General features: G+C 37.9%; 2 protein-coding genes across 3 annotated transcripts in view; one reads left to right on the top strand and one right to left on the bottom strand.

Moving 5' to 3' along the window:
- The first annotated feature begins 6,724 nt into the window (after nt 1-6,724).
- Nucleotides 6,725-19,493, top strand: LOC129263902 (uncharacterized). The gene is made up of 7 exons (XM_054901818.2): nt 6,725-7,235; nt 8,069-8,374; nt 10,199-10,379; nt 11,293-11,963; nt 12,338-12,532; nt 13,304-15,551; nt 16,964-19,493. Exons 1-7 carry the CDS (start codon nt 6,770-6,772, stop codon nt 17,013-17,015), a joined length of 4,119 nt encoding a protein of 1,372 aa, XP_054757793.2. The 5' UTR covers nt 6,725-6,769; the 3' UTR covers nt 17,016-19,493.
- A 3,440-nt stretch (nt 19,494-22,933) lies between these two features.
- LOC129263903 (carbohydrate sulfotransferase 15-like) overlaps nt 22,934-26,636 on the bottom strand; it is a 32,372-nt gene continuing 28,669 nt past the window's right edge. For both annotated transcript variants that reach the window (XM_064100726.1, XM_064100727.1), the window contains one exon: nt 22,934-24,740. In XM_064100726.1, coding sequence (XP_063956796.1) covers nt 24,490-24,740 — 251 coding nt within the window. In that variant the 3' untranslated portion in view covers nt 22,934-24,489. The remainder of the gene's footprint in view (nt 24,741-26,636) is intronic.

The raw sequence follows: 26,636 nt of genomic DNA, 5'->3' as shown, positions 1-26,636 counted from the left end.
ATGAAAGGGATTCACAGCTCGCGCTTCGCATTCGAATTAATAGTTTAGTTAGATACCCATTCTGTTCATGATGAAATAAAGTCTCGAATGTCAAGTTTTCAAGGTCAGTATATGAAAATGTCATCTCACGCTTTGCACCCGCAGTGATCATCCAGTTAGATAGGCGTCTTGATCATAATTTGCTTAGAAGATTCAGATTTCAGGTTGGAATACATGAAATATAAAAAAGTTTGAGCTCGAGCTTCGCGTTTGCATCATTTTTTTTTTTTAAATAACGTACATTTTTTTAACATTATTCTTAAGTGAGGGCTATATACGCCCGCAAAGAAAACGAGAAATTCAGTTGTTAGCGGAAGAAAATATTTCTCTTATCCCTGATCCGCACCTGTACATGTCCCGTATTTGACTGTCAAAATCAGGTCTTCCTGGTTAGACTCCATACGACAATTTCGATCTCTGTAACACCAACACAAACATAATAGAGCTTCGCGATAAATATTGAAATGTAAAAGAATACTGCTGATTGGATGCTTGTCGTGGTTTCGAACGAAAAGCCCATGTTACAGTGATCTTCATTGGCCATTGCCATCTACCAATGTATTCCAAACACTCATATTGCCGAACCCTGTGTAACAATGGTTAAAACGCCTATATGCCATGATTAAATTTTATAATACATCATCATGTAATGTTATAATATTATAATGTAACACACGGAATATAAAATGTTGGTGACGGAATTCGGTCGGCAATATAGAATTATCTGCATTTAGTAAGTGCTTGCAGCGTGTCATCTCTAAAGTGTAATAATAATAATAAAAAGTAATAATAATAACGATATATTTACCCAGGGTAGCCACTTCAGTTCCGATAACTGTTCTCCCAGTGGGCCCTGTTATTATTATCATTACCCGGCTGAGCTAGGCTACCGGTTCAGGTGCACACATCTTCTTTGAGGAATTGACGGTACCCATTTCCCTCACGTGGGTTGAGTGCAGCACAGTGTTGATAAGTTTCTTGCTGAAGGAAAACACGCCACGGCTAGGATTCGAACCCACGACCCTTTGTTTGAAAGGCGAGAGTCAGAACCACTAGATCACGACCCGCCCAGTGTATTATTTGTGTGTATGTGGGTGAGGGTAGCATATTGGTGTCCGTATGTATGTTCTTGCATATTGTGTGTACTACTGTTTACATGTCACAACACCCACTTAACAGTTCTCAAATTTAATCCGACACTCATCTTGATCAATTGAGTCTGTGATATGTTTTTAAATGACTACAAAAAGGTGTTGGAAAAAACAAACATAAAAGTAGGAAAAAAAAGGTCTACCATTATTAACCGAGATCCCTACCGGATCTAATACCAAAGCGTATACCACCCATGTCTCTACTACTATTCCCGTTTATGACAAGTATGACCTAAAACAATGATGATTAGGAGAATATGAAACAAAGATGTTTTTTACAAAAATATTTTTGTGATTTTATAGGAAACCGTAGTTTTTTTTTTCTTCTTAATGATTCTGATATAAAACCAAGTATAAACGATTGGGAATACGCTGAGAATTTCATCTTTGTAGTTTTCTGATATTCAATCTCTGAATTTCTAAGATAGCTATTGAGAAAGTCAATTTTTTAAGAAAAAAATATTAGTGACGAGAGTACTAAGGCACTTGATACGAAACAGTGCCAAATGTTAATGTTGATACTTTGAAAACGGCCCCTACACATTTATACAATGTTAGAAATTTTCTCCAAAACAAAATTTCCTCGACAACATTTATAACCTTACTGCAGTTTGTAATGTTACGTGCATTGTGTAAAATTACAGAAAGTTGGTATAACCATGTTATCTCACAGAACCATCACTACATAAGCCACAACAAAACATTTTAAAAAATGAAAAAGCGGGGGCTTGATTTGAATGGATTTTCATCTCTATTGACACAGACAAAAAAAATCATGTTCTGTATTGACCCTTCATGACTATTTCTGCTCGTTTTGCAGCTTTTCAATTCAGACCTCATCCAACACTTTTGGATCCTGCTCTTTTCGTGATGGCGTGATCATATAAAGCATGGTATCATTTTAAAGAGAATTAAATAATTTTATTAATGATATCAAACATGCATTGTGGAAAATTGGGGGTTGGGTGAAATTAATGGCCAAACTCAGCTTTCCAAACCTTTTTTTGAGGGGTTTATGAAAGGGATTCACAGCTCGCGCTTCGCATTCGAATTAATAGTTTACTTAGATACCCAGTGACGAGAGTACTAAGGCACTTGATACGAAACAGTGCCAAATTTTAATGTTGATACTTGAAAAAACGGCCCCTACACATTTATACAATGTTAGAAATTTTCTCCAAAACAAAATTTCCTCGACAACATTTATAACCTTACTGGAGTTTGTTATGTTACGAGCATTGTGTAAAATTACTCAAAGTTGGTATTTTAATAGTGTATGAACCCTAACAAATGTTTTGTATTACACTTTGTGTGTTAAATTGCAGAAAATGTCCCTTTGTTCACAATTTACAGAATGATTCTGCTATTTTCTGAAAAATCTTCAGAAATTATTAGCTTAATCTCCAAACCCTCGAGACAAGAAGAAGCAAATTAAGCCTAGATTTTTCTAAGTCTTTATAAAAAACCACTCTATCTGTTCAAACTGGCTACCCTCCAAAAGAAATAAAAAAGTCTCATTTATGAACAATATCAATGCAAAATGAAAATATTCTAAAACAGTCCACTTCCCCACTGTGTCGATCTCTTGAATGTCGTAACAAATCTTCATTACTCAATAGTTGATTTGCTCACCAAAACCCGGGGGGTGTCTTTTTTAAAATGTATTTTTATACATATATTTGCTCTTAATGAGCAAATATACACTCTCTATGAGCAAATGTACACTCTCTTTCTTACAAGTTGCTTGTAAATTTTAGAATTTGCTTTTTCTTTATTCTATTAAACCATAAAATGCATTTACAAAGTTTGCATTAACCATTTGTTCATTTATGTATTGCCTTGCGCCTATCATTCAATTGATTTCTTTCTATTTACTTTTTGTATTAGCATTCTATTTTCTGTTTTCCTTCTTTATACTAATATAATGTAACACCTTGTTGTGGAGCGTTGGGGCCCAGTGGATTAGTCTCCGGACTTTGAAACAGAGGGTCGTGGGTTCAAATCCCAGCCATGGCGTAGTTTCCTTCAGCAAGTAATTCATCCACATTGTGCTAGCTGTACATAAGGGTGCTGAAGCATGTGAGACCAATAGGACCGTAGTGGCCGTAGCCCGCAGGAAGGTCAGGAAGGCAAGGACTGCCAACCCTGTACCAGTAGCCAATATTCCCTGTCCACACTGCCAGAGACTTTTTAGGACACAGATTGGCCTGACTAGCCATCTGCGGACCCATTAAGCTAATGATTAAACCCAGGATGATTAGATGGTCCTCGTCGCATCGACGGAAAAACAAGGGAGAGAGAGAGAGCTGCACTCAACCCAGGGGAGGTGAATGGGTACCTGGCAGGAATTCATTCCTTGAAATGCGTGTGCGCTGTAATCTGAGTAATTACGGCTTCCAAGCTACAGCAGGGGTAATAATATCCAAGTCCTTTGGAAGCGCATAGAGACATAATTCATAATGTGAAATGCGCTATACAAGAACTGCATATTATTATTATTACTATTATTACCTTACAGCCACACTTGTTAATCAGTAATATACTTGCTATATAATTCAATTGGTATCGAGCTGCTGTGTATGATTTTGTTTTCCTTTGCCAGTTGATTTCTTCGAATGCATTCTTTCTTTCTATTTATGCCATTTTTAATGTATTATGATTTATAACTCACCTACACTCAGAACTTCGTTTTGTAATTTGATTTTTATATTGAATATCTTTGTTTTGTGTGATTAATATATTGAATCCCTATCATTTATTTTTTTATTATCTTTAAAATGTATTTGTATGTAGTTATGCCATGTTAACATGTTTATATATTTCAGAAATAACTCTTTTTTTTTTCATCTGTAAAAAACTTATGTTTTGATAACAGTGTATCGTTGGAATGCTAGACGATGCTCAAGTATGATTTGCATTATTGACCTTTCACTGGAGCGTTCGCCAGGCTTTAAACAACGCCGAAAATAAGTGCAAAGTACATGTCTATTCTTTTGTTCTGATCTCCCAAAGCTATTGCATTCAGTGAACAAGAGCTATTCAGTTGCATTCAATTTTTTTCGGGCGATTCCATGCAGCTAGAGAAATCAGCCATTTTCACAACACTTTTCAACCTCCTGTCTAAACAAATGAGGAACTTCAATTTGTTTTGTGGTAATAATAAAGTACTACGGGGTAGTCGCGTGGTATTGTGACAACCAACAAAAATATGTTGTCCGTGGGTGAATTAGAGGTGAAAATGTTGCGCGACGTAGGGGAAGGCGGGGTAAGTTGAGCATATAGGGGCAAGTTGAGCCACCACCCCCAGGCCAATAATGAATGAGTCAGATATTGTGGTGGTGTCATGTATTGATGACTCATTACATAACCCTTTACCCAACCATATTGTTTTCGACTTTGAAACAAAAAGTACTATTTTAGAGGGGAAAATACAAATTTCAGCCAAAAAATTAAAAAAGGGTGTAAAAAAGATGAGTGCTTTTTACCCACACACGTCTTTAAATATGATAAAGAAATAAGAACAATATTGTTAGTCAAGGTATGGATCTTCATTCTTGTCATAGTGTTTTAAATGATGGATGCATAAGAAATGTGTGGATGTGAAAATATCGCATTAACTTAAGACTGGGGTACTTTGAGTTAGCCAACATGGGGCAAGTTGAACCATGGTAATTCTTATGGTAATGTATAATAAAAAATAAAAAATAAAACATTGAAAAGCCATTGATATGCAGGCAGAAAGGTGCAAATTCACATGACAGTTCTTTTACTTTTAGAGTATGTATTTATAGAGAATTAGCAAGTGAAAAGACTTGAAAAAAAAATTGACATGCTGCTTCTTCCCGCATACATTTTGTACATAGTTTTTGTGGCTCAACTTACCCCAGAAGGTGGCACAACTTACCCCACATATGGGGCAAGTTGAGCCATTTGACACCGTTTTTTCAAAGGTCACAATTAATTTCATTGTGGGGGTAGAAAGTTATATATAGGTGAAAATCATTTCGCAACAATCAAATCTAAAGGCGGGGTATTTATGTCTACAATATTATTAGTCATATCAATTCTAACATGCAAAATGCAAAAAGTGTCACAACTTACCCCGCCTTCCCCCACGGGAGATCTTTTAGTCCAATACGACACACAACATTTTTACCTTTAATTCATCCATAATCAAACGTTTTTGGGGGGGGGGGGCTGGTTATCAGTTTTTCACTTGACTACCCCCTGTAACCTTCACTGACAAAAAAAAACATTTATTGCTCAAGCATTTAAGAGAATAGAAATTGTTGTCGAAATGTCCCCTACGACACATATGGAATCGCCCTTGCTATCTTTCGTTGCAGGCGTGACGACAAATATTATAAAGCTGCAGCCTACACCCTCCTGAAACACGAGTTATAGATTTTCATGTGATACATTGTTGCCCAAAAAGCTGATGTAAGATCTATTGGAACAGGATCTTTTGACACGCAGTGCAAATACGAAGTTAAACAAAATGGAATTTCCACACACTCTGGTTTAACATGCAGTCCGTTAACTTGTGCCATGGAGCTAATGGCTCTATGCTTGTGCTATCAGACAAGTATTAGACATAGTTCGTTGCTGTGCAGTTTCAGCATTTTGTTTAGAATTTAATATTACCTTACCAGTGCTTGTATAATACAAGGTTGAATAACCAGATATTTTTTATTCATTATTTTCGAGTCGGCCACTCCATGAATAGCTTTAAACATGTTTAAAGGGTGTGGTAGGCAAACTGAAGAACGCACTGTGGGTCTCTCATTGATTGCGTGTTATAACTAGCTAGTCTTAAAACACACCGTTTTTTGGATAGTACGAACAATAAATAAGCATACATATAATTTAGTTTCTGAAGATAAACAAAACATGTCTCTGAAAGGAAAAGCACTTGTTTGCTACTTGGTAACAAATTTATTTCGGTATGAATGTACATGTATTTAGTAGTGACTTAGCATGTTATCTTAAAAGTGGGCCTATGTATTCAGATAGTGATATAATAACACTGGATTGATTAGTAGTTTTGCACACTTCTGCTGTTATGATTTTCACCCCGTATTCACCAAGCCTAATTAATGTAAGCTCCTTAGCATTACCAACATTATAATGCCACCATGATGTGATTTTCCTTAAGAAAAATGTGTCCCAATATAAAGCATTTTTATGAAATGGTACAACTTTAACAGATTTAATGTAGTGAATGTAAGAAATAAGTGTATTTTCATTTTTGCCATTTTGAAATTGAATACACATAACCGAAATATGAAGTAGGTCTACTGAACTTATATTGCAAGCTGTTATCGCCACCGGAATGTTCCTCTTATAATTTGTAATCGCCATGAGGCCTCATTTTCTCTTTCTTTTTGCCTGAAAAGGAATCTCCATGGAGCTTGCAAAATAAAATCTATTCGGCATCTCTTGTCATGTATATTATGTTTTCATAAGGTTACCGAACCCCTTTAAAAGAAATACATAATAACAATTTCCCGTTTTTGTTGTTGTTGTTGTTGTAGGAATAGCAAGCTTGAGACACAGAACAAAGAAAGTTAAAAGTCAAGATGGGACAAAGTCACTCAAAGCGGTATAAATCTCGCCGGTACCAGTTCGGAGATGAACCGGTTCAACCTGCCACATCACCGGGAAAACAACGCCGGTTCACCCGGAAACCGAAGAATGTCTCACAGCACATCGCCCACCACAGCCACCAAATGGCCCATCATAGCCAATATACCGAACAACCGAGCCAACCGATACAATACAGAAGGCGATCCAGTCAGGATTACCTTAGTTCCCAATTGAGAGATGACGAGATGGAAAGTCGGCCGCTGCCCCAGTCCTGGCACGAGACCCGGTTCCATCCACTCGCCTCAGCTGTACCGGATGTGAGGTCGAGGATGACCGGAAATTACCGCCCACACGCAGCACATTTAGTTCGCAGAGAGACTTCTTTCGCAACCCATGAAGAAGATAATATTACATCAATGGGATATCACTCAATGGAAAGGAGGGAAAGTTATTATGGAGGTATTTTTTTGTTTGTTTTTTTACGTTCATCCTGTCTGTGTCGCAGTTACAACGATACCGACTTCAAACCGACCAACGTTATTGAAAAGGGCATTTTATCGATTTGAAATGGCTTTTTGGCTTTGTTGGTGTGACTGTGACAATTACTCTGCATACATAGGCTCTTATTGCATAGCACTATTGATCAGTGTTACAGTTAGATATTAATGCCAGTCGACAGTACTCAAGATCTAAAAATAGATTCTAACATAATTCAATAAAATTCGCGGGCTTTATTTACACATTTTGGCCCCTAAACAAGTTGTAACAAAAATATGACCCCGGGGAAAAGTTTTGGGGGCAAAACATACCCTAAACACATTTGGCTAGTCTAAAAAAAGCATTGGAAAAAAAAATACCATAATTAAGTTGGACCTCGCGATTGACCATTAACCAGTCTTTCAAAACCACCTTTTTATCGGTGTTTTTGATACCCTTAACGAGTGCACGCGCGGCCCGCGTCCAAAACTGAAAAAACACCCATTTAAACGCGTATTTTGGTCACGCGTGTGTACTGCAATATTTTGACTGCCCCCCCCCCCCCCGTGCCATGTCCCCTATCTATATAGGGGACATTATTATATACCCTGTTGGTGCTTCAGAAAGTCCTTTGTGCGTTAGGAATGACTGGTGATCTTTTCTAACGCGTTAAATCGGCACATTTGGTGTGTACACCATAAACCACCAGTAAAATCGATCGTAACTCACAAAAACCTTTACGAAAGTCACACCCGCAGGGTACCGTGTGCACAGTATCTTACTCACTATAGTGTCTCTTTTTCACTTTTATGCAGTAAGGGACTCTTCATTTGTACCGATTTCAACTCGACTCGAAAGGTCAGAGGTCACAGATCTGGAGATCAAGGAGCTTGTCGAGGAGCTACGGGATTCGGACTGGATGCGTCTTGGTAGCCATCTTGGAATATCCAGCAGTAGACTTGCCGCATTCAAGGAGCGTTACCTTGGAAACGTACCTCTTTGTGCCATGGAAGTTCTGTTGCTATGGAAAAACAACTGTTCTGAGGTGATCAATCCAAGATCTCACCTAGCCTTAGCGCTGTCAACAGTTGGGCGTGAAGATCTTTACAATAAAATCAAACGTAAGTATAGCCCTGCACGAACACCAGGGTAGTCTGCAGGCACAGACTCAAATTTGACAACTATACCATGTCTAGAATGAAGACTAGACGCAGATATCTATGGCCCGTATTCTGGAGTCAGGTTTAACTCAAACTCAGGTTTAAATTTGTGGTTTAAGTATGGATAGCCAACTGTTACATAAATCACTAACGATAGAGAAATCATCTTTCAGCTCATTTGGCTCTGAAATCATTCATAATTGTCTAGGAAGGATCCGGGGAAGTATAAATAGATGATTGTCTTCACCATCGATGAATCAGGAAAGAGCACAGTAAACATAAGAAGCATACAAATTCATGAAAAAAATTGATACTTTTGGCTTCCCATACTTAAACCACAACTTTAAACCTGAGTTTAAGTCAAACCTGACTTCAGAATACGGGCCTATGTTTGTGTCAAATAAGAGCCAGCCACAGTATGCAGTGAATCTAGTCTCAACACGTCACACTCTGCATGATGCATTATGCGAATTGCGAAAACCAAGAATCTGTGTCTGCAGACTAACACCAGCGGGAATGTTTCATAAACAGCTTGAAGCTACTCAAATAGATTGTTTTGATTGGCTGATAGTAAGCTTGTTATAGATATTGGGCATTACCTATAGCAAGTCTTTATTAATCTGGACTTTAAACTGCAAAAGTACCAGATTGAATCAGATTGAAAGATATCAGCGGCCTTTAACTGTTATTGCATATTTGTTAATAGAACAAGTTTTATGAAACGGGCACCAGTTCAGCGTCAAACCAAAGTTGTTTTTAACACAGACAGTTGTTTAGAATACCTGCCTTGTGTTGGCTCGAAACCAAATTCGCGTTGTTCCAACACTTCGCTAATGTTGCTGTGATAGATGTCTTTCTGATGTTAGATTATCACCTGTTTTGTTTGCAGTGACAGCTACCATAAACTTTTAGTATTTTGGTGGTTTAGTGTCGTTTTAAACAAATACCTCAAATAACATATACAAATGATCGAGGAGAACTGCACGAGGATTGCCAACTTATTTACAATCTTCATTAGATTACTAACAGTTCCTCTGTTTTAGCATTTAGCTTGAAATCCGACAATCCTACCGACAAATTAAAAAAAATTAATAAAAACTAGAGTCTAATGACAAGAACGCATTTGAAGTAAAGAATAATGGTAAAACACAGTGATGATATTATCCCCTCATAATTAGTTACTCGATCAAGAGTAGTTGACCACTGGTTCAATATGTCCCTTGCATCCCTTCTACGGCCGAAAGTATACCCTATCTATGTGTAAGTATTAAGTCCTGCCAGGTGTTGTGTCGAGTACCAAAAAACCAGTACAAACATTGCGTGATTTCAAGTTCGATGTTGGTGTTGGAAGACCAATTTGGATTGCGGTTCCCAGCTTCAATTGGCAGCTCAACACCTAATGAGTGACATTTTAGGACCATCTTCTTTTTATATTTAATTTTATACTCATGTAAAAAGTAGACATCAGCACCAAACACCAAAATGGAACGTACCAATAAACCAGAACCAACATTGTGTGATTTCAAGGTCGGTATTGGTATTGCTGTTGGTGTCAGAAAACCAATTTGGATTGCGTTTCCCAGCTCCAAACCCAATTTGAGTTTACACAATTGATCTGGATCACAATACTGACAGCTCAACACCTCGTTAGTGACATTTCAGGACCATCTTGATTTTATATTTAATGTTATACCCATGTTTAAAAATAGAACTAACACCAACACCAAAATATCAACACTGCACTTGAAATCGTAAAGTAATCTACTGCATTGCATATCATTGCAGGAAGAACGTATATACTCGAAGCAGAATCCAGGGCAGCTAGGAATAGAAGACAAGGAACCGAGTCCACACCAAACATACCTTACATCATTAATGACGATGACAAAAGAACAACGATGACTACAGAGCGAAGTTACGATAAAACCGAGTCAGGAGTGGAAACATTTGAGTCTTTAAGCGACAGGTATGTTGAAGATCATATTTTCCAATTCATTCAGTATTCTTTCTAATAATCCGATCTTCTACTTCTTCTATTTTCTATCTTTTCTTCTTCTTTTTTCTCTTTCAGTTCAGTTGTTTTCGAAATATTTATTTAAGTGCTTAAGTAACAATTTCTCACGCAGTAGTTGGATCAGATGATTAATACAAAGGTGATCGAAGTATATCATGAGAGAACAAAAAAAAATGATAGCGTATGCATAGTATTAGTCAAAAGATGAATTTAGAAAATCAAGAGGAGGAACATGTACTCGAAGCAATACTTTTAACTATTTGCTCACAATGTCATTGCATTATTCCTATAGAATATTAAACTCTGTTCAAGAATAATCACATTGCCCTCCTTCCCTTTTACTTGCCTTCAACTCGCCTTCAACTATTATTTATCAACATCTTCTTGTCCTTTTCTATCTCGTATTTCCTTAATGTATTTCTTTTTATTTCTCTTCTAATCCTCCTTTTGTATGCGTTCCTTCCGTTTCCTTTTGATTAATGTATGTTGTCTTACCACCATCTTTTCCGTCATCTTCCTTTTCTTTTTCCCCTTTACGTTCTTTTTGGTTGCATTTCGTGTCCTTGCCTGTCGTTTCTCTCTGCTATTCATCATCCTGTTCTGCTTCTTTGTTTCGTCTTCTTCTCCTATTTTTTTTTCATTTTCTTTCTATTTCTTCATCATCATCGTTTTCTTTTTTTTCTCTCTCTTGTGCACCTCTTTCTTCTTATTCACCTTTATCATCTACATTTGTTTTCCTTTCCTCGTTCTTCTTCATGATCATCAGCATAATCATCTTCCTCTCCTACCTTCCTACTTCGTGTTTCCCTTCTAATCAGTCCCGCAACTTATCTCAGTATTAATTATTCTTGTCTTTCCCATGAAGTCTCGAGGACGAATCGGATGAGGACAACGAAACAAGGTGGCAGAGACACAATGTCATACACGTCCCCATTGAAGTCCTCAGCGACAACGAACAGCGATCTCAGTCACCCAAACCAAAGTCCATCACCGTTCCTATTATCACAACCGATCCACATGAATGTACCGCTCCATCCTCATCGGCGCCTTCTGCTAAAGATGATTCTGTTAACCACCCAACGGTGTCTGATAAAGCAGGAGTTTATGAATCCAAAAGCGACGATGACACTGGTTCAGTAGATCTTGATCCAAGTTCTAGTCAGTTAGAACCCTACCCGGGGACGGTCACAAGCCGTTTAGATCCAGTTGACCCAGGCGAAACTGTAGCAGTTGCCGTCTTGAAATCAGTCGATGGAACTATCACCATACAAAATGATCCTATAGAAACTCAAAGAGTTCATCCGCTTGGTCGCGTCACCAGTATACCAGACAGATCTGAAAATACGCAAAAACCAGCTCCTACCGATCATAAGCGTAGTTCAAAACCGGATGTCTCGAAAAGTACTGGACCTCCCAAATCCTTGAGAAAATCAACACCAAAGTCTACTGTCTCAAAGACCAAGATGGAGTTATCATTGGAAGAACTCCGTATAATATCCACAGAGATCAGGTCTACATCGGAATGGCACACATTAGGTTAGTGGTAGGACAACCATTGAAACAATTTGATTAGCCCCAGCGCAAAATCTTCAGTGATTTCAATATCACTTCGTATAGATTGTGCAAGCCTAAAGTTGATGGTTCGATTATTCTGAAGATGTTTTTTCTCTTGACGAGAGGTTTGGTCAAAATACCACATTATGATTCATGAAGTTCATAGTACATAATGCTGTATTCTCTACAGATATCAGTTCAAATTTAGTTGACATGCCGTATCAGATTATATCAATTGTAACCATTATGTCTCATCACGCATACCGTTTACCGCACACTTTTAAGATGTGTTTTGCTTGAATTAAAAAAAAATCAGCTTGTTAACAACACTAAATGTTTCGTGTTTTTCATCATAGGCAAACGGCTGGGCCTAAACCAAAACGACATTAAGAATGTGTCAAAGGCGAACGGAGAGGGCGTGGCGCAATGTGCATTTTCGGTTCTTAAGCTTTGGAAGAAACGCTCTGGCAACGCACCTCAGGGAAGACGGATACTTGCTGCTGTTTCCTCTGATCTGGGTCGAGATGATCTTTATGCAGCCATTACCAATAGTACGTTCACAAAGGGAATACGAGTTTCAAACCCATGATTTATATCTCAGAGGCCCAATAATTGGAAATTCACTATTCTGTCATCCATCTTTTAAATCAGCATATCTGTAACCTTCTTCACAGGTATGGGTGGTGGTGGATGGGTGGGGCGGGAATCATATTTTTCACCACAGATATTTTTATTGATTTACATGTATATAAAAAAGTGAAACATCCTCACCGTAGTTCGTTATCAAACTGGAATATCATTCATTTTGTAGTGCCGGTGGCAATTTGCGAATACGAAATTCTTCAAAGGATTCTAGACAGCATTTACTTGTGGCATTTACCCGATTTATCAGTCCCGCATATTTGAACACTCTGCACCTATATAGTTCTCTATTACGGCCCAGTATTCAACCCTTAGATAAATCGGATATCTTGGTATTCATAGCGCAACTGAAAGGGGAAAATCCTCGCAGTAATTTCCACAACCTGCCTTAAATTTGAAAATTGAAGCAGCATAATCTGCATTAGTTGTGCTGTGTTTTCTCTAAATCGGGGTTGAAATTTCTCTTGGTAAATGGCAATGTTGAAGAGTAATACTCATGTAGTCATCAATGTCATTGGTAGGTATTGTTAGGCCTCTTCCCATTTTCCCTTGTTTAGGGTGATACTTCTTAGAATACCCACATAATCTAAACATTTGAAATTGAAAAAAATAGCATTAACTGTTATAAAAACTGAATAGGCAGACAAGTATAATATTTCAATTTTGTTCATTCCTTGCAGATAAACTTCTGAGCAGGATTCAATCCCTTGAAGATAGCGTAGCAAGATGGCAAGACGCCTTAAAGGAGAGGTATGTCAGCGATGACTTTGATGCAATAAAGAGCCAGCATTACTTGGAGATCCCAGCGGTGTATCAGAATGAACGTGGGCAGAAGGAAACCTTTAAGAGTAGGCACGACGTCCTAAGTGCTCACCAGAGGGGCAAGCAACAACCGCCATTTATCCTTCTACACGGGGACGCGGGTTGTGGTAAAACGGGTCTTCTGAAGAGGCTGGCTCTAGACTGGGCGGAAGGCAACGAGCAATCACCTCTTTCCAAAGTTCCGTTAGTTCTCTTCTTCACCCTTGGGGAGTTGCGACGATGTCGTAGCATCGGAGAAGCAGTGGTCAAGCACCTCCTGTTTACGGACGCTTCAACAACGACCAGAATGGTTGATGGTTACCTTAGAATGCACCCAAAGAACTCCGTTCTCCTGATAGATGGGTTTGATGTCTCCCGCTCACAAGGTGACCTTCGGGCAGTACAGAAGTTTCGAGACATAGTACAGTGCCAGGTGATTGTTTCAAGTAGGGCGTGTCTACCAGAAAGTGAGGACTCCACACGTAAGGTACTCTCAGTTGAGATGCAAGGTCTCAGTTTTGACCTCCAAAGCGAATTCATCCGTTCGTTTTTCGAATCTGATGAAGCAAGGGGCATTGAGCTTCTTCAACACGTAGGCAGCGATGATGTATTGTTGTCATTCTGCTCGCGACCAATGTTTCTTGTAACTATTTGCAAGTTATGGGAGAATCATGCTCAGCTTCATGACATCAACACGCCCTCAGATATCATTACTTCTTCGCTAGTTCTCTGCTTCATTGGTCATGAAGATGTAGCGAATGTGGTTGAGGCAGTTAGAAATGTAATGTCAGGGCTCAGTCGTGTAGCACTGGAGAGCGTCTTGAAACCAAACGGCCATCTAACATTCAAGACAAAGGACCTGGCAGACAGTGAACGAGAGTGTGCAGAACTCGCTGAGAGAGTAGGTTTGATCAGATGTACCCTTTCCACCGCCGATGATTCAGTTTCAAGCAAAGAGGACAGGGAGTGGTCTTTCTGTCACCCACTAGTGCACGAGAAATGCGCAGCAATCGGTCTGGCAAGGCTTCACCGGACTGACCCACAGATATTTGAAGATATCTTATCTTCCATTGGAACTATTGCAGACTGTGAGTCTCTGAGATTTATATTAACATTTGCTTCCGGTGAAAGTCCTGATGTCGCTAAGAGAATTCTGAGAGTTCTTGGTGATTTAGCCTGGAAGGACCCTGGTTCAACGTTGGCGGCTCAAGAGCTTGTATTGAAATGTAACTTTGAGTGTCACAGAAATGATGCCTTGAACCGCGAACTTCAAATTAACCTAAGGTCCCTTCAAATTACAGCGTTCACAAAGAGATTCTTGATAGATGTCGCTTTCAGGTACTTCATCCTGAATTCTGTTAGGGAAGCTGAGGAACCAGTTCATATAGAGAAAGTCCAGTTCTGCATTGCATCTCGAATTGATATGGACTATGCTACGGCTTGTTTACAGAATGGTTACTTCTCATCCGTGCCAGAAATGATCTTTGACATGCCACACACATTCAGTCCCTCAAGAGAAGCCTTACGAAGACTATCCGATGACGTCGTTATACCTACCCTCCGGCGTCTGAGGGTGAACTCAATCTTCTCTACGAGCGATTTTATCTCTAATCTCCATTCTTCCGAGACCCTGGAAGAGCTCACGGGCACGGATGTTGATCCAAAGTACATAAACCTACCAGCATGGTGCCGGAACTATCCCAATCTGAAAGTACTGAGTCTTTCGTGTATCATGTACCACGACCCAGGGAATGTGGACAGCCACCGGAACAGCCTCAAAGGTCTTGACAATGTCCTGGGCAACCTAACCAATTTAGAGCATCTCCAGCTAAGCAACTTCTTCAGCTCCGAGACACTGATCCAAATCCTGACCATGGTTCTTCAGACGTTGCCGAAGGTGTCCCACATCAAGGCAGGACCCTCGGGTGACCAACTCCGTCACTATGCTGAAGAAGTCGAGGAAACATGTGGGGAAGTCTCAGACGCTACCATCCAAAGTTTCGTCAAGGCCACCAAGAAGTCAGCATCTCTGAAGATCCTTCAACTGTCATGCTTCGGAAACTTTGAGAAGCTTTATCAGATGCTGCGGTCGGAAACGGGATCAAAGGGACGAAGTGGAAGTGAGCTGTAAGTATAATATTGATTTTCAGAGGACAGTTTTTCTAACCTTGGTGCATTATTTTCTAATGTGCGATAATATTTTCCTAGATCTTTCATTAGAAAATGTCATCATTGACGAATCACTTCTTAACTCTTATTGTTAGAGATGACAATTCTAAAGGATTTATGTGTTTTATTTAGTTTCATTAGTGACGTTGGCATTTGTATAAGTTAACACGAGGAAACATTCAAACATGACTGTAGATGACGAAGATGTACAGTGCATTAACGGGACATCCTTACAGTTGATACCTTTATGGGAATTCCTGGACCACGTTCCATATCAGCTCACCGTTAACATGAATGTAGTCCCGTTGTTATTATGACAAAAACTTGGTGCTTAGTGGACGCTGAGCACCGCTGAGCTCTGTTGCCATCGCTCTCACCATTGATGGCAAACTACCGGAGAAATAAGTTTCGAGTAACGGAGCTCTGGCCAACGTCCATGCTCCAGTCACAGCATCTGGGGCCCGTTTCATAAAGGACTTACAACTGTTGTAACTCTGCCATAATGGCAACTACCATGGTAACAAGCCTCAGCAGCCAATCAGAATGGAGGTTACCATGGTAGTTGCCATAATGGCAAATTTGCAACAGTTGTAACTCTTTATGAAACGGTCCCCTGAACCGACTCCAGACTGATCAGAACTAATACATTATTTTGAATGGCATTTGATCGGTCGTTCTGAGGTCGGTATCGTTGGTGCGACTGTAGTATTATGGCTTATAAACATCGATTTATTTCCAATTCGTCTAAAGTCAATTGCCACCTCGTCTACTATCATTTGGTCTACCATCAGTTCGTCCACTCACCACATGGTCTAATTCCATTCTGTCTAATAACCAGTTGGTCCAATAGCCATTTAGTCCATATACCATTTGGTCTAATTAAACTTAAGTGTTGTTTGTGCAAAATGAATGTAAAGAAAATGGGTATTAGACCAACTGGTTATTAGACGAAATGGTACTAGACGAACTGGTGATTAGAAGAAGTGATGATTGGACCAAATGATTATTGGACCAAATGGTTGTTAGACGAAATGTAGATGTACGGAATGGCATTAGACTAAATGAAGGTAGACTATGTGGTGAGTGGATGAATTGGCAATTACGACTTTAATGCATCCTTTGTCATTATTAACAGTTTTAAGCCGTGAACTTGCAAAGTTGACAAGACAACTGGGGCCCCGTTTCATAAAACTTATTATGATAATAAACTTGGAACTGACTGCGTTAAAGCTACTAAAATCATTCATTTTGATTGAATGATAGTAAACGTACTATGAACATTTGGCATTGTTATTATAACAGTATTTGTGAAACAGGCCAATGATTTTTACATGTTTAACTCCGTGTTTCGGTCCTTCTTTTTTCTGCAGGCAATTCTCGTCACCACGTGGAGAAGATGGATATTGGGTATTCAAACGGTAGTGGAAACATGGACACCTAACGCAAGTCATGTGACCCTACCGTTGTCACGATCTTGATCTAATTCATGGCTATGTAAGCTTCGGCTAGGGGACCAATACTTACGGTTCATGAAAAGCATGTGATTTTCAGTGATTTTCACCGACTAATTTGTTCGCTGCTAATCAGATGCAATGATATGCTGTAGCTTATGAAATGCTCCCCAGTGTTGCCGCTGCTTTCCAAGTTGTGGCCTTCGTGATCATTACAATTTTCGTATAGAAACTGTAAAAATCATGTTCATGAACACGAAATGCATGGTGTTTTTTTCTAAAAGGTCTTCTAAATGAGCTCTACTCGAAGCTAAGCATTTCCTTGCCGAAGTTAGCAGATTGCGACCATTAATTAACTTTGACTTGATTTTTTTTTCAAAAGTGGAAAAAAAGAGTTATTTTACCAAACAGCGTTCTCTTAATTCAAAAATATTTTTAGGGCAATATGTACCCGTTTACTGAAAAGAAAAATGTTAAAAATAAGTTAAACTATTAGCAGCACTTAAAATAGGGGGTCGGGTTCTTCATTTAACGGACCAGACACGGTCATCTTCTAACGCAGAGTGACAGGATCAGTGACGCCTTTGTCCGTGACTCTTGACCTTCTTTGCATGTTATTCAAGTTGTGGAGACTGTAATTTGCAACCTTGTTTGCACACATTTCGTATGCTTTCCGTTTGATTTCATCCAAAAAAAATCAATTCTACTTCGTCTAGAACCAGAGCCCGCAAAACAAAGATTAGCGATTAATCTCTAAATGGATTGGCCTATGAAAATCCTCGTTACACGCGCATTTTGCTCAGTGGACTGACTAACGAATCAATCAGAATTGTTCTTTCAGATCAGAGGTTTATCGCTCACCCTTGTGATACGGGGCCCAGATGGTCCTGAATGTCATTGAGACCATTTAACTCTTTGTCCAATTTCCTGTTTGGGTGTCCATTTTTTCTTCAATTCATACCCACCCGGTTTAACACCACTTTATTAGATGACCTGCACATTAATCAGATTTCCATTTGACCAAGAGCAAAATAATTAGTAAAAGAAGTGAAAATTAGACCATCTGGCCATTCCATTAGACTAAAAAAGGAATAGAGTATTAGACCAAGTATAGTGTAGACCAAATTGATAGTAGAACAAACGGGTTAGCCTTAGTGGCATTAGGCTGAGAAGTAAACAGGCCTACTAAATAGGTTAACGACTGTGGCTTCCATGCCAACTTATTTACAATTTCATTCATAGTCTATTAAACGTGCGTATATTTTGTTGATTGTTATGACCATTATGGTTAGCCAATTGTAATGTTTTGGTTTTATATAGATGGGGATTAGATGACACCTCTGCAAGCGAACATTATTGCAATAACCATTTATCATAGTCTTACTTCTTATCATCTTGCTGTGTATTTCTACGATATTCAATGAAATATTTTTGATTGGTTTATCATGTCTATATCACATATGTTTTCTTGTTTATAATCTATAAACTCAATGATGACCTACAGAGTCATCAAGAAGTTCATTTTCATATATGAAATTTAGAAGGACTATATATACTTCCATACATTATGCAATTAGCATGATCAGTAAGGCATCTGTAGTATGAGAACAAAAACTTTTAGAATTAACATCGAATTATTTGCATATCCATACATAAACAGTACCTAGCGCTCACACTCATAGGAAAAGAATGATGATCGAAGAAGGAGAAGAAGAAGAAGAGGAGGAAGGAGAAGATAATATTAGTGGAAGAAGATGATGATGAAGAAGAAGTAGAAGAAGAAGAAAAAGCAAAGAATAAGAAGAAGAGGAAAAGGGGTAAGAGGAAAAAGGGGTTCTCAGAAGATCTTTTTTTTAATACATATTCAAATCTGAAATACAAACCAGTAGATATACGCAGCATTGTGCACACACGACAATGTATGCATGTAATCACATACTTTACATATAACTCTTGCGATGTATCATTTTTAGACCCAAGCACAGAATAATTTTGAATGACCTATTTTGATGTTGTCTTAAGTTTGTATTTCTTCTTTAAAGGTAAAGTCCACCCCAGAAAAATGTTGATTTGAATAAATAGAGAAAATAGTGAGTGGATGACGTCATCAGTCTCCTCATTTGCATACCGAACAGGATGTGCATAAATTAAAACTATTATGTAAAATCAAGCGAAACTTTAAAATGTCATAACTTATTTTACATCCGATTTTGATGAAATTTTCAGTGTTATGTTTGTCGGATTTTTCTCTTTTTATTCAAATCGACTTTTTATTGATGTGGACTTGTCCTTTAACCAAATCACTGAAATAGTACTTCCTAAATAATTAAAATGACAATCGGTGTGATTAAAAATTGTACATGGCTTTGTATACATCGATTGGTATGTATATTTTAAATAAATACGTATTTTTATTACTGGAAAGTATCAGTTCAGTTTGATGATGTATTTGACGATAGTTGTTCATTTCGTTTTATTATGCATTCCCTCTTAATGCGTCGAGCAACGTTTACACGGTATATACAGTGTATACAGGAATTAATTGTACACTGTACATAAAAAACACTATAAAATGAGCAGATGAATTATGCTGGAAGTAAAATAAATAACCAGACTTTCATAAATCTAATTAATTATATATCATATGAAAAAAGGTATAGCCCTTTTTTCCACCTAGTTGCAAACTGCGAACAGTCATGCATGAATGATTATAATTCATTTAAAGGCACTGTGCATATTTTAATATATTTCTGTGATGATTGAAGCGTAACTCGCGTTGCTTCAATGATCATGACTTGTGTTTTCACTTCTTCTGAGAGTTGAGGTGTCATGGTTTAATTGAATATGAAATTCTGATTATTTTCATCTTTTTTTATTAATTTTTACAGGAAATGAAATATGAAAAATTAATCTTATTACACTCATGTACAAAAGTCAATGTGGCAAAACCAGTCAGATATCAATTTTTTGTAACATTGTTTGCGAAATGCGTAATACCAAGTGAAATATTCACGAATGCAAATTATATGAAAGCATATCGTCTCATCTCTCGGACAAATAGGAAATGAGTCATGGGGTCCGTTGCAGAAAGAGTTGCGTTTATACGCAAGTCAAAAAACCAATCGCAAGTCCCTTATGCGCGCTGTTGATTGGTTGAAAATCAAGTTGCACATGATTTTTTAGAGTTGCGTTTGATTGCAACTCTTTCTGCTACAGGCCCATGATCAGTGAGGCATTGCGTGCTCTGCTTCAATGATCGCAGCAAGGTCTGAAAATATGCATTATTGCATATCATGATTCATAATCATTCATGCGTGACCGATAACAATTCGCAACTAGGCGTAAAACATAGGGTGTACTTTTCTCTTTCGTACGATGTATAATTCATTTTATTTTGTGATGGCCAAGTTAGAAATTTCTTGGTTCCAATATAGTCGATCTTTTCATTTTGCATTGTTATATGTAGCGTACTGTACAAATAAGTTATTGTGTATTTAGTATGGATGCATGTGAGTGTGTGTAGGCTTTTGAGTGTGCGTATTCTATGTGCATGCATGTTCATGTGTGTATTTTATGTGCATGCATATGAGTGTGGGTTTTAATAGTGTGAATGCATGTTAAGTTTATATTTTATGTGGATACATGTGAGTTTGCGCATTTTGTATGGATGTTTTTGAAATTGAGTATTTTGTGTGGATATTGTGAGTGTGTGGATTTTGTGTGGATGCATGTGAGTGTGTATATATTATGTGTATGCATCTGAGTGTGTGTTGTAGTAGGTCCATTGTGTGTATTTAGTATGGATGCATGTAAGTATGTATTTTTAAGTTGATACATGTGTGTGCATATTGTGTGGATAAATGAGAGTGCACATTATGTTAGGATGATTTTATGAGTGAGTATTTTGTGTGGATGCGTCTGAGTGTATTTTGTGTGGATGCGTGTGAGTGTATTGTGTGTGGATGCGTGTGGGTGTATTGTGTGAGGATGCGTGTGAGTGTATTTTGTGTGGATGCATGTGAGTGTATTTTGTGTGGATGCGTGTGAGTGTATTTTGTGTGGATGCATGTGAGTGTATTGTGTGAGGATGCATGTGAGTGTATTGTGTGAGGATGCGTGTGAGTGTGTGTATTCCGTGTGGATGTCTGTGAGTGTGTGTATTTTATGTGTATGCATGAGAGTGTGTGTATTTAGTATGGATGCATGTAAGTGTGCATTTTATGTTGATACATGTGAGTATGTGCATATTGTATGGATGAATGTGAGTGCACATTTCATTTGGTTGCTTTTGAAAGTGAGTATTTTGTGTAGATGCATGTGAGTGTGTGTATTTTGTGTGGATGTTTGTGAGTGTGTCTATTTCGTGTGTATGCATGTGAGTGTGTCTTTTAGCATGGATGCATAATAATAATAATAATAACGTCATATTTTACCCAGGGAAGCCACTCCAGTTCTTAAAACTGTTCTACCAGCGGGCCCTGCTTAACATGATGTTAGTATTACCCCGGCTTTAGCACGGCTACCTTGCATATAAGTGTATATTTTATGTTGATACGTGCGAGTGTATTTTGTGTGGATGTTTGTGAATGTGTGTATTTTTTGTGGATGCGCGAGGGTGTGTGGATGCATGTGAGTGCGTGCAGTTTGTGTGGAAATTTGTGAGTGTGTGTATTTTGTGTGGATGCGTGTGAATGTCTGTGTGTCTGTATTTAGTGCGTGAACTCACGAAGATCAACACCACCCTTGAGTTAGTAGCGAAACGAGTTAACGAACTCATTTTATGTGTTCGCTTAATTCATACTTTCTTTGGCTGAATTCTGTTCTGTATGAAAAAGTTTATTAATTCCCCAATTCATGGCAACCAGTCATATTTGACTATTACCGCCACCTCGTTAATTTTTTTCTTCTTTCTTTTCGTCCCTCCCCCTTCCTCCTTTCTTTCCCTTTGTTTTACTCAATCTTTACTCTCCCATTTTTGAAGTATAGTTTTTTTGTGATTTCTTCTTCTCATTATTGTTATTATCGTATGATCCTTGGGGTTCCTTTTATACAGAATTTCGAAAGGGAAACCTGAATCCCGTAACACAATCGCACACTTGATTTCCATGATTACTTATAGACTATAGTCATTGAAATCGATCGTAAAACAAAATGTTCTACATGTATGTTGATAGCTTAGCTTTGTGTTAGGGGTTCCAGGTTTGTATGTGTAATAATTGCATTATTAATGTTGTCCATAGCAATCAGAAAATTGAAACGTTTAAGCTTCATTGAGCAATCGCCTACCTTTGCAGATTTTCGGACGAGCAAAAGTTACATTGTATGAAACGTAGAGGGCAGTACCACCATGACTCTCTTTTCATCCGTGGTCACATCGAGCAAGAATAAAATCTGTTCAGTCATTGTAAAATCCCGAAGACGGTTCTCGTAGAAATGTATTCTGCATAGTCGGTCACTTTCAGCCACTTGTATTTTCTTGGTTTGGCTTTGAATCGTTCCAAGGTTGAGAAAGATTTCGAAGGAAAACACTTTTAATTTGAGACAAGAACCCCCTAAGACGTTTAAATTGCACGATATTTCATGCGTGCCCTTCCATTCCTTACTTTACTGGTCATCCAGATTTTGACACAGAAGTTTTCAGTTTATGAATACGGAGTTTTCGCTCAAGGACGCGAGACGGATTCAAGATTCGATACTCCCTAATGTGTCTGAGCTATGTTTCGTTCAGTCTGATTTGGTTTGGAAAAACATATATAATGCTATTCTTATTAAGGGTTGGGAGGAGACATCCTGCATTGTGTTTAAAACAGGACAACGTGTCGATGGAGTCCCTGGGGAATTCACAAAATGGAGACAAAATATATAAAAAAAGAGAAGAAAAAGTAATAATAAACATTTTCACCATAATTTTATTTATTTCAGTAATTTAGCAATGAGATTTGTACTTAACTTTGATTAGAACTATCAAGAACTATCGGTATGAACACAACCATATCACTGTTTTCACGGAGCGGAAGAGGTGTCTCTCACCAAGTCGTATGCATGTGGCGTCGAAATAGAGATACAAACAATTTTTTTCCTTAACCTGGTGCTGATAAAGGATTATCGACCCCATACACAGATATTAGTGTAGAATTTCACTGATTTAATTCCACTGTCTATTTGTTTTAAGTTACTGACATCCTTGCATCTGATTGGGTGGGGGGAAAGGTGTCGGTTAAAATCCCTGACTGTGTGTTTATTGAAAATGATACCCGGATAGCAGACACACATTAATTGCATAGACGAACTAAAACATCAATAACAACACAATACCTAAATTTTGTTATGATTATTCTAGAATCGAATGGGCGTGGCCACCTAATCTTATTTCAAATCTGAACTATATAGTTAGAAGACACACAGTAAGCTAGTTCATATCACTGATCATATTGGTGATTTTTCGTTTTAAGCTTTGAGTCACATGATTCCACATAAATCACGTGATTCTTAAGAATCTACAAACCTAACTCATGCAGATCTATATCTAACTTGAGTTATCTCAGCTAGCCTACAGGATTAATTCAACATCCGGGCTAACACGCAAACCATCGATATGAAAAAGCTGGAAGGGGCTCGTTATACGCTGTCGCACGCACAACGTTCAATGAAGGAAAAGTACTCCAAGACACAATTTACAGTATATGGGGCCATACCAACGCGTATAAAACAACATTTACACGCACACGCAAAAAAGTGTGTAACTATGATTGTGCGCGTCTGACCTTTTAGAGTACTTGAATGGCCTCAAATGAGCGGGTTGTAGCTCTATCCGGCTTTTAGATATCGATGGTGAAAACTAAGCCGTCAATGGTGACCTGGCTTGTTGATGGTATATCATCGAAGCGCTATCTTCAGAGAATTCCCTTGTCCATCAACGATTGTACAAGCTCTTTGCATAAAGGTTAGTCCTAATAATGACGTCATTATCAATGCATGACGTCATTCCATAGAAATCTCGTACCATTCAAAAGTTCATCAAGCTCTGCGTTCATAGATGAGTAGAAAATATTTTACAACTGGGTAAGCTATGCTAATGACCTGATGAACGAAATGTATGAATATCATCGAGACACTATATTCATTGAAATCCCTTGTCCTTCAATACTTGTCTAAGCTCTTTGATTAAATAGCTAATAGTCCTTATGATTACGTCACAGATCATCAACGGTAACGTCGTTCCACAGGATTGTCGTTCCATTCAAAAGTTCATCGAGCTCTGAATATTTTTCAACAAGTAGCCCAGCTATAATTGATGACTGGATGATGTATATGAATACAATATCATGGGGGAAAATGATTTCATGGAATAGAAATTATTCAACAAGACATAGTAGCCCAGCTACTATTGGTGACTGGATGGTGTTAATATATGAATACTATGCATATTGCGGAGTGTAATGGTTTCATGGAAATCTTCTGCTCCCCAACGCTTGCCCATGATCTATGGCTACATCAGGTAAGTGGGTGACGTCATTCCATAAAAATTTCGTGCTGTTCAAAAGTTCACTGAGCTCAGCGTTCATAGGTGAATAGAAATTATTCAATAACGTCCTTGTTTCATCCAACATTTCTCCAACGCGTTTCTTCATCTGGGCGTTTGTCCTGATTTTCTCTGCACCGCAAATGAAGGATAAGCCCGAACGCTTTAATGGCGCTGCGATGGAAAACAAGAGAAATTTTGTTGATAATGTCGTTTCGTAATGATTACAGAAATTACAGCAAATAGCAAATTATGCTGGCAAGATGACTGGCGAAGTGACAAATCTGACAAATGAATGCAATGATGTGATCTTGAAACATGTCTTACAGATAATAGAAAATGTCAATCACCCTCTACACCCATGTTATACTCTCATGCGCTCAAGCAAACGGTACGGGTCAATGAAAGCACGTACTTCACGCTTCCTCAACTCATTTGTTCTGCTCTCTATCCGCAAATACAATGAACTACAATGAATAAGCCCATATCTTGTCACTTCGCCAGTCATCTGTACTTCATCAAATTTCACCTCGTCAACCAGTTAACAAATCTTAAGTGATAATACATGTAATACAATAATATAATAATGTAACAATATAATGACTGAAATAATGACATCTATGGTGTCCATATAATGTATATTAATTGAATTTTTGTGCAGTATAATCTATGTAAATAATGTATGTATATTTTGTAATGCCAACAGAGTGAATTTCCTTGAGGATAATAAATTAATGAATAAGAATCTGAAATATACAATTTTATGTACCTACCCATGGCGAATTTCCTACAGGAAATATTGATCTACATTTTCCTGCACTTAATATCTACTTGCATTTAATTGTTTGGTTTTAGGTTGATTTTATATTTTATTATAAACATTCTCTCTAGCACAAAGCTCAAAAAAGCGAAAATGTTACATTATCTGCATATTTATGAGATTTGAGGAGCAATATATGATTGTCCTGCCGAAAGAGAGGGCGCTACGACGTTTTTGGTTTTACTACTTAATACAAATTACGCTCTCGACTATATAATATATAGATGCTGTGTATTCTCTTACTAGGCAAGGCATACTTGCTGCATGATGTATATCACTTGTGACATAGGCATTAGAAGTACACAGGCCTAAATGCCTATATATGTTTCAGTTTCAGTTTCAGTTTCAGTTTGGTTTATTTTCATATCTCATAAAATATCAAATACATTGTACAATGTAACGTCCATCGAAAGACAGTAAATCATTGATAATAACATAATACAATACATCACCATAATTCATAATAAATCAGACAAATGTTATACAATTGAACGTTTGGATTGGAGACAGATATATCAATAAGATGAGAATATGAAGGGCAAACTATTTAAAAAGCAGTGCTTGTAATTTATAGTTTCCCTAATAATTAAATATAAGTAATTGTCAACTTGTTTTAATATCAATATGTGAAGAAAAAAAAATTAAAAAAACGAGAAAAAGAAGGAGACAAAAAGAAAAAAAATACAAAGGGAGGTGGACTAACAATAGTTAAGAGGAACATTTGTCTAGGGAGCCGATGAATTGTCATTTAGATATTTGTTTAAAATATAAATTTTCAATTTACGTTTAAAAGTATGTATATTCCATCGTGTACATGTATCATTTATGTTTGTATATATCACATGATAATATGGGGGAATTAATTCTTATTGTTACTCTAAACCTTATGTGATCGCATGCTGGTCTGACTGGCTTCCTATGGGGGCTGGTGAACTTAATATTTTGCTAGAGCTCTTGTGAGTAGTGTGTTGACCAGGCTTGCCCCTTAACCCTAAAAAGACTGGGGGGGCTGATTCAGCCCCCCCCCCTCGACATTTTTCGCGATAAATCTGTAACGCGAAAAGCTGGCGCCGCGCCGTTCCATGACTTTTTTTTTTCAAGTCTTGCGCAACTTTTGAGACCAAATTTGCGACGCCCGGGTACGTGGTTCCGAAATTACGCAACATTTTGTAAGTGCATGTCGACACGAAATTGCTAAAAAACGTGAATTTGTGTACAAATCCAATGCAAATTGTGTTTTTAGCCAAAAT

This window comes from Lytechinus pictus, chromosome 6 (genome assembly GCF_037042905.1).
Source record: "Lytechinus pictus isolate F3 Inbred chromosome 6, Lp3.0, whole genome shotgun sequence".
Taxonomy (NCBI): domain Eukaryota; kingdom Metazoa; phylum Echinodermata; class Echinoidea; order Temnopleuroida; family Toxopneustidae; genus Lytechinus; species Lytechinus pictus.
The sequence above is the reverse complement of the archived record's forward strand: the minus strand, read 5'-3'. Positions and strand labels throughout refer to the sequence as shown.

What these genes read in the sequence shown, in the direction of transcription:
- LOC129263902 (XM_054901818.2), top strand. Translation starts at nt 6,770, where the DNA reads ATGGGACAAAGTCACTCAAAGCGGTATAAATCTCGCCGGTACCAGTTC. An exon ending in GAGGGAAAGTTATTATGGAG is followed by an intron (nt 7,236 to 8,068) that starts GTATTTTTTTGT and finishes ACTTTTATGCAG; the next exon opens with TAAGGGACTCTTCATTTGTA. An exon ending in TTTGAGTCTTTAAGCGACAG is followed by an intron (nt 10,380 to 11,292) that starts GTATGTTGAAGA and finishes TTTCCCATGAAG; the next exon opens with TCTCGAGGACGAATCGGATG.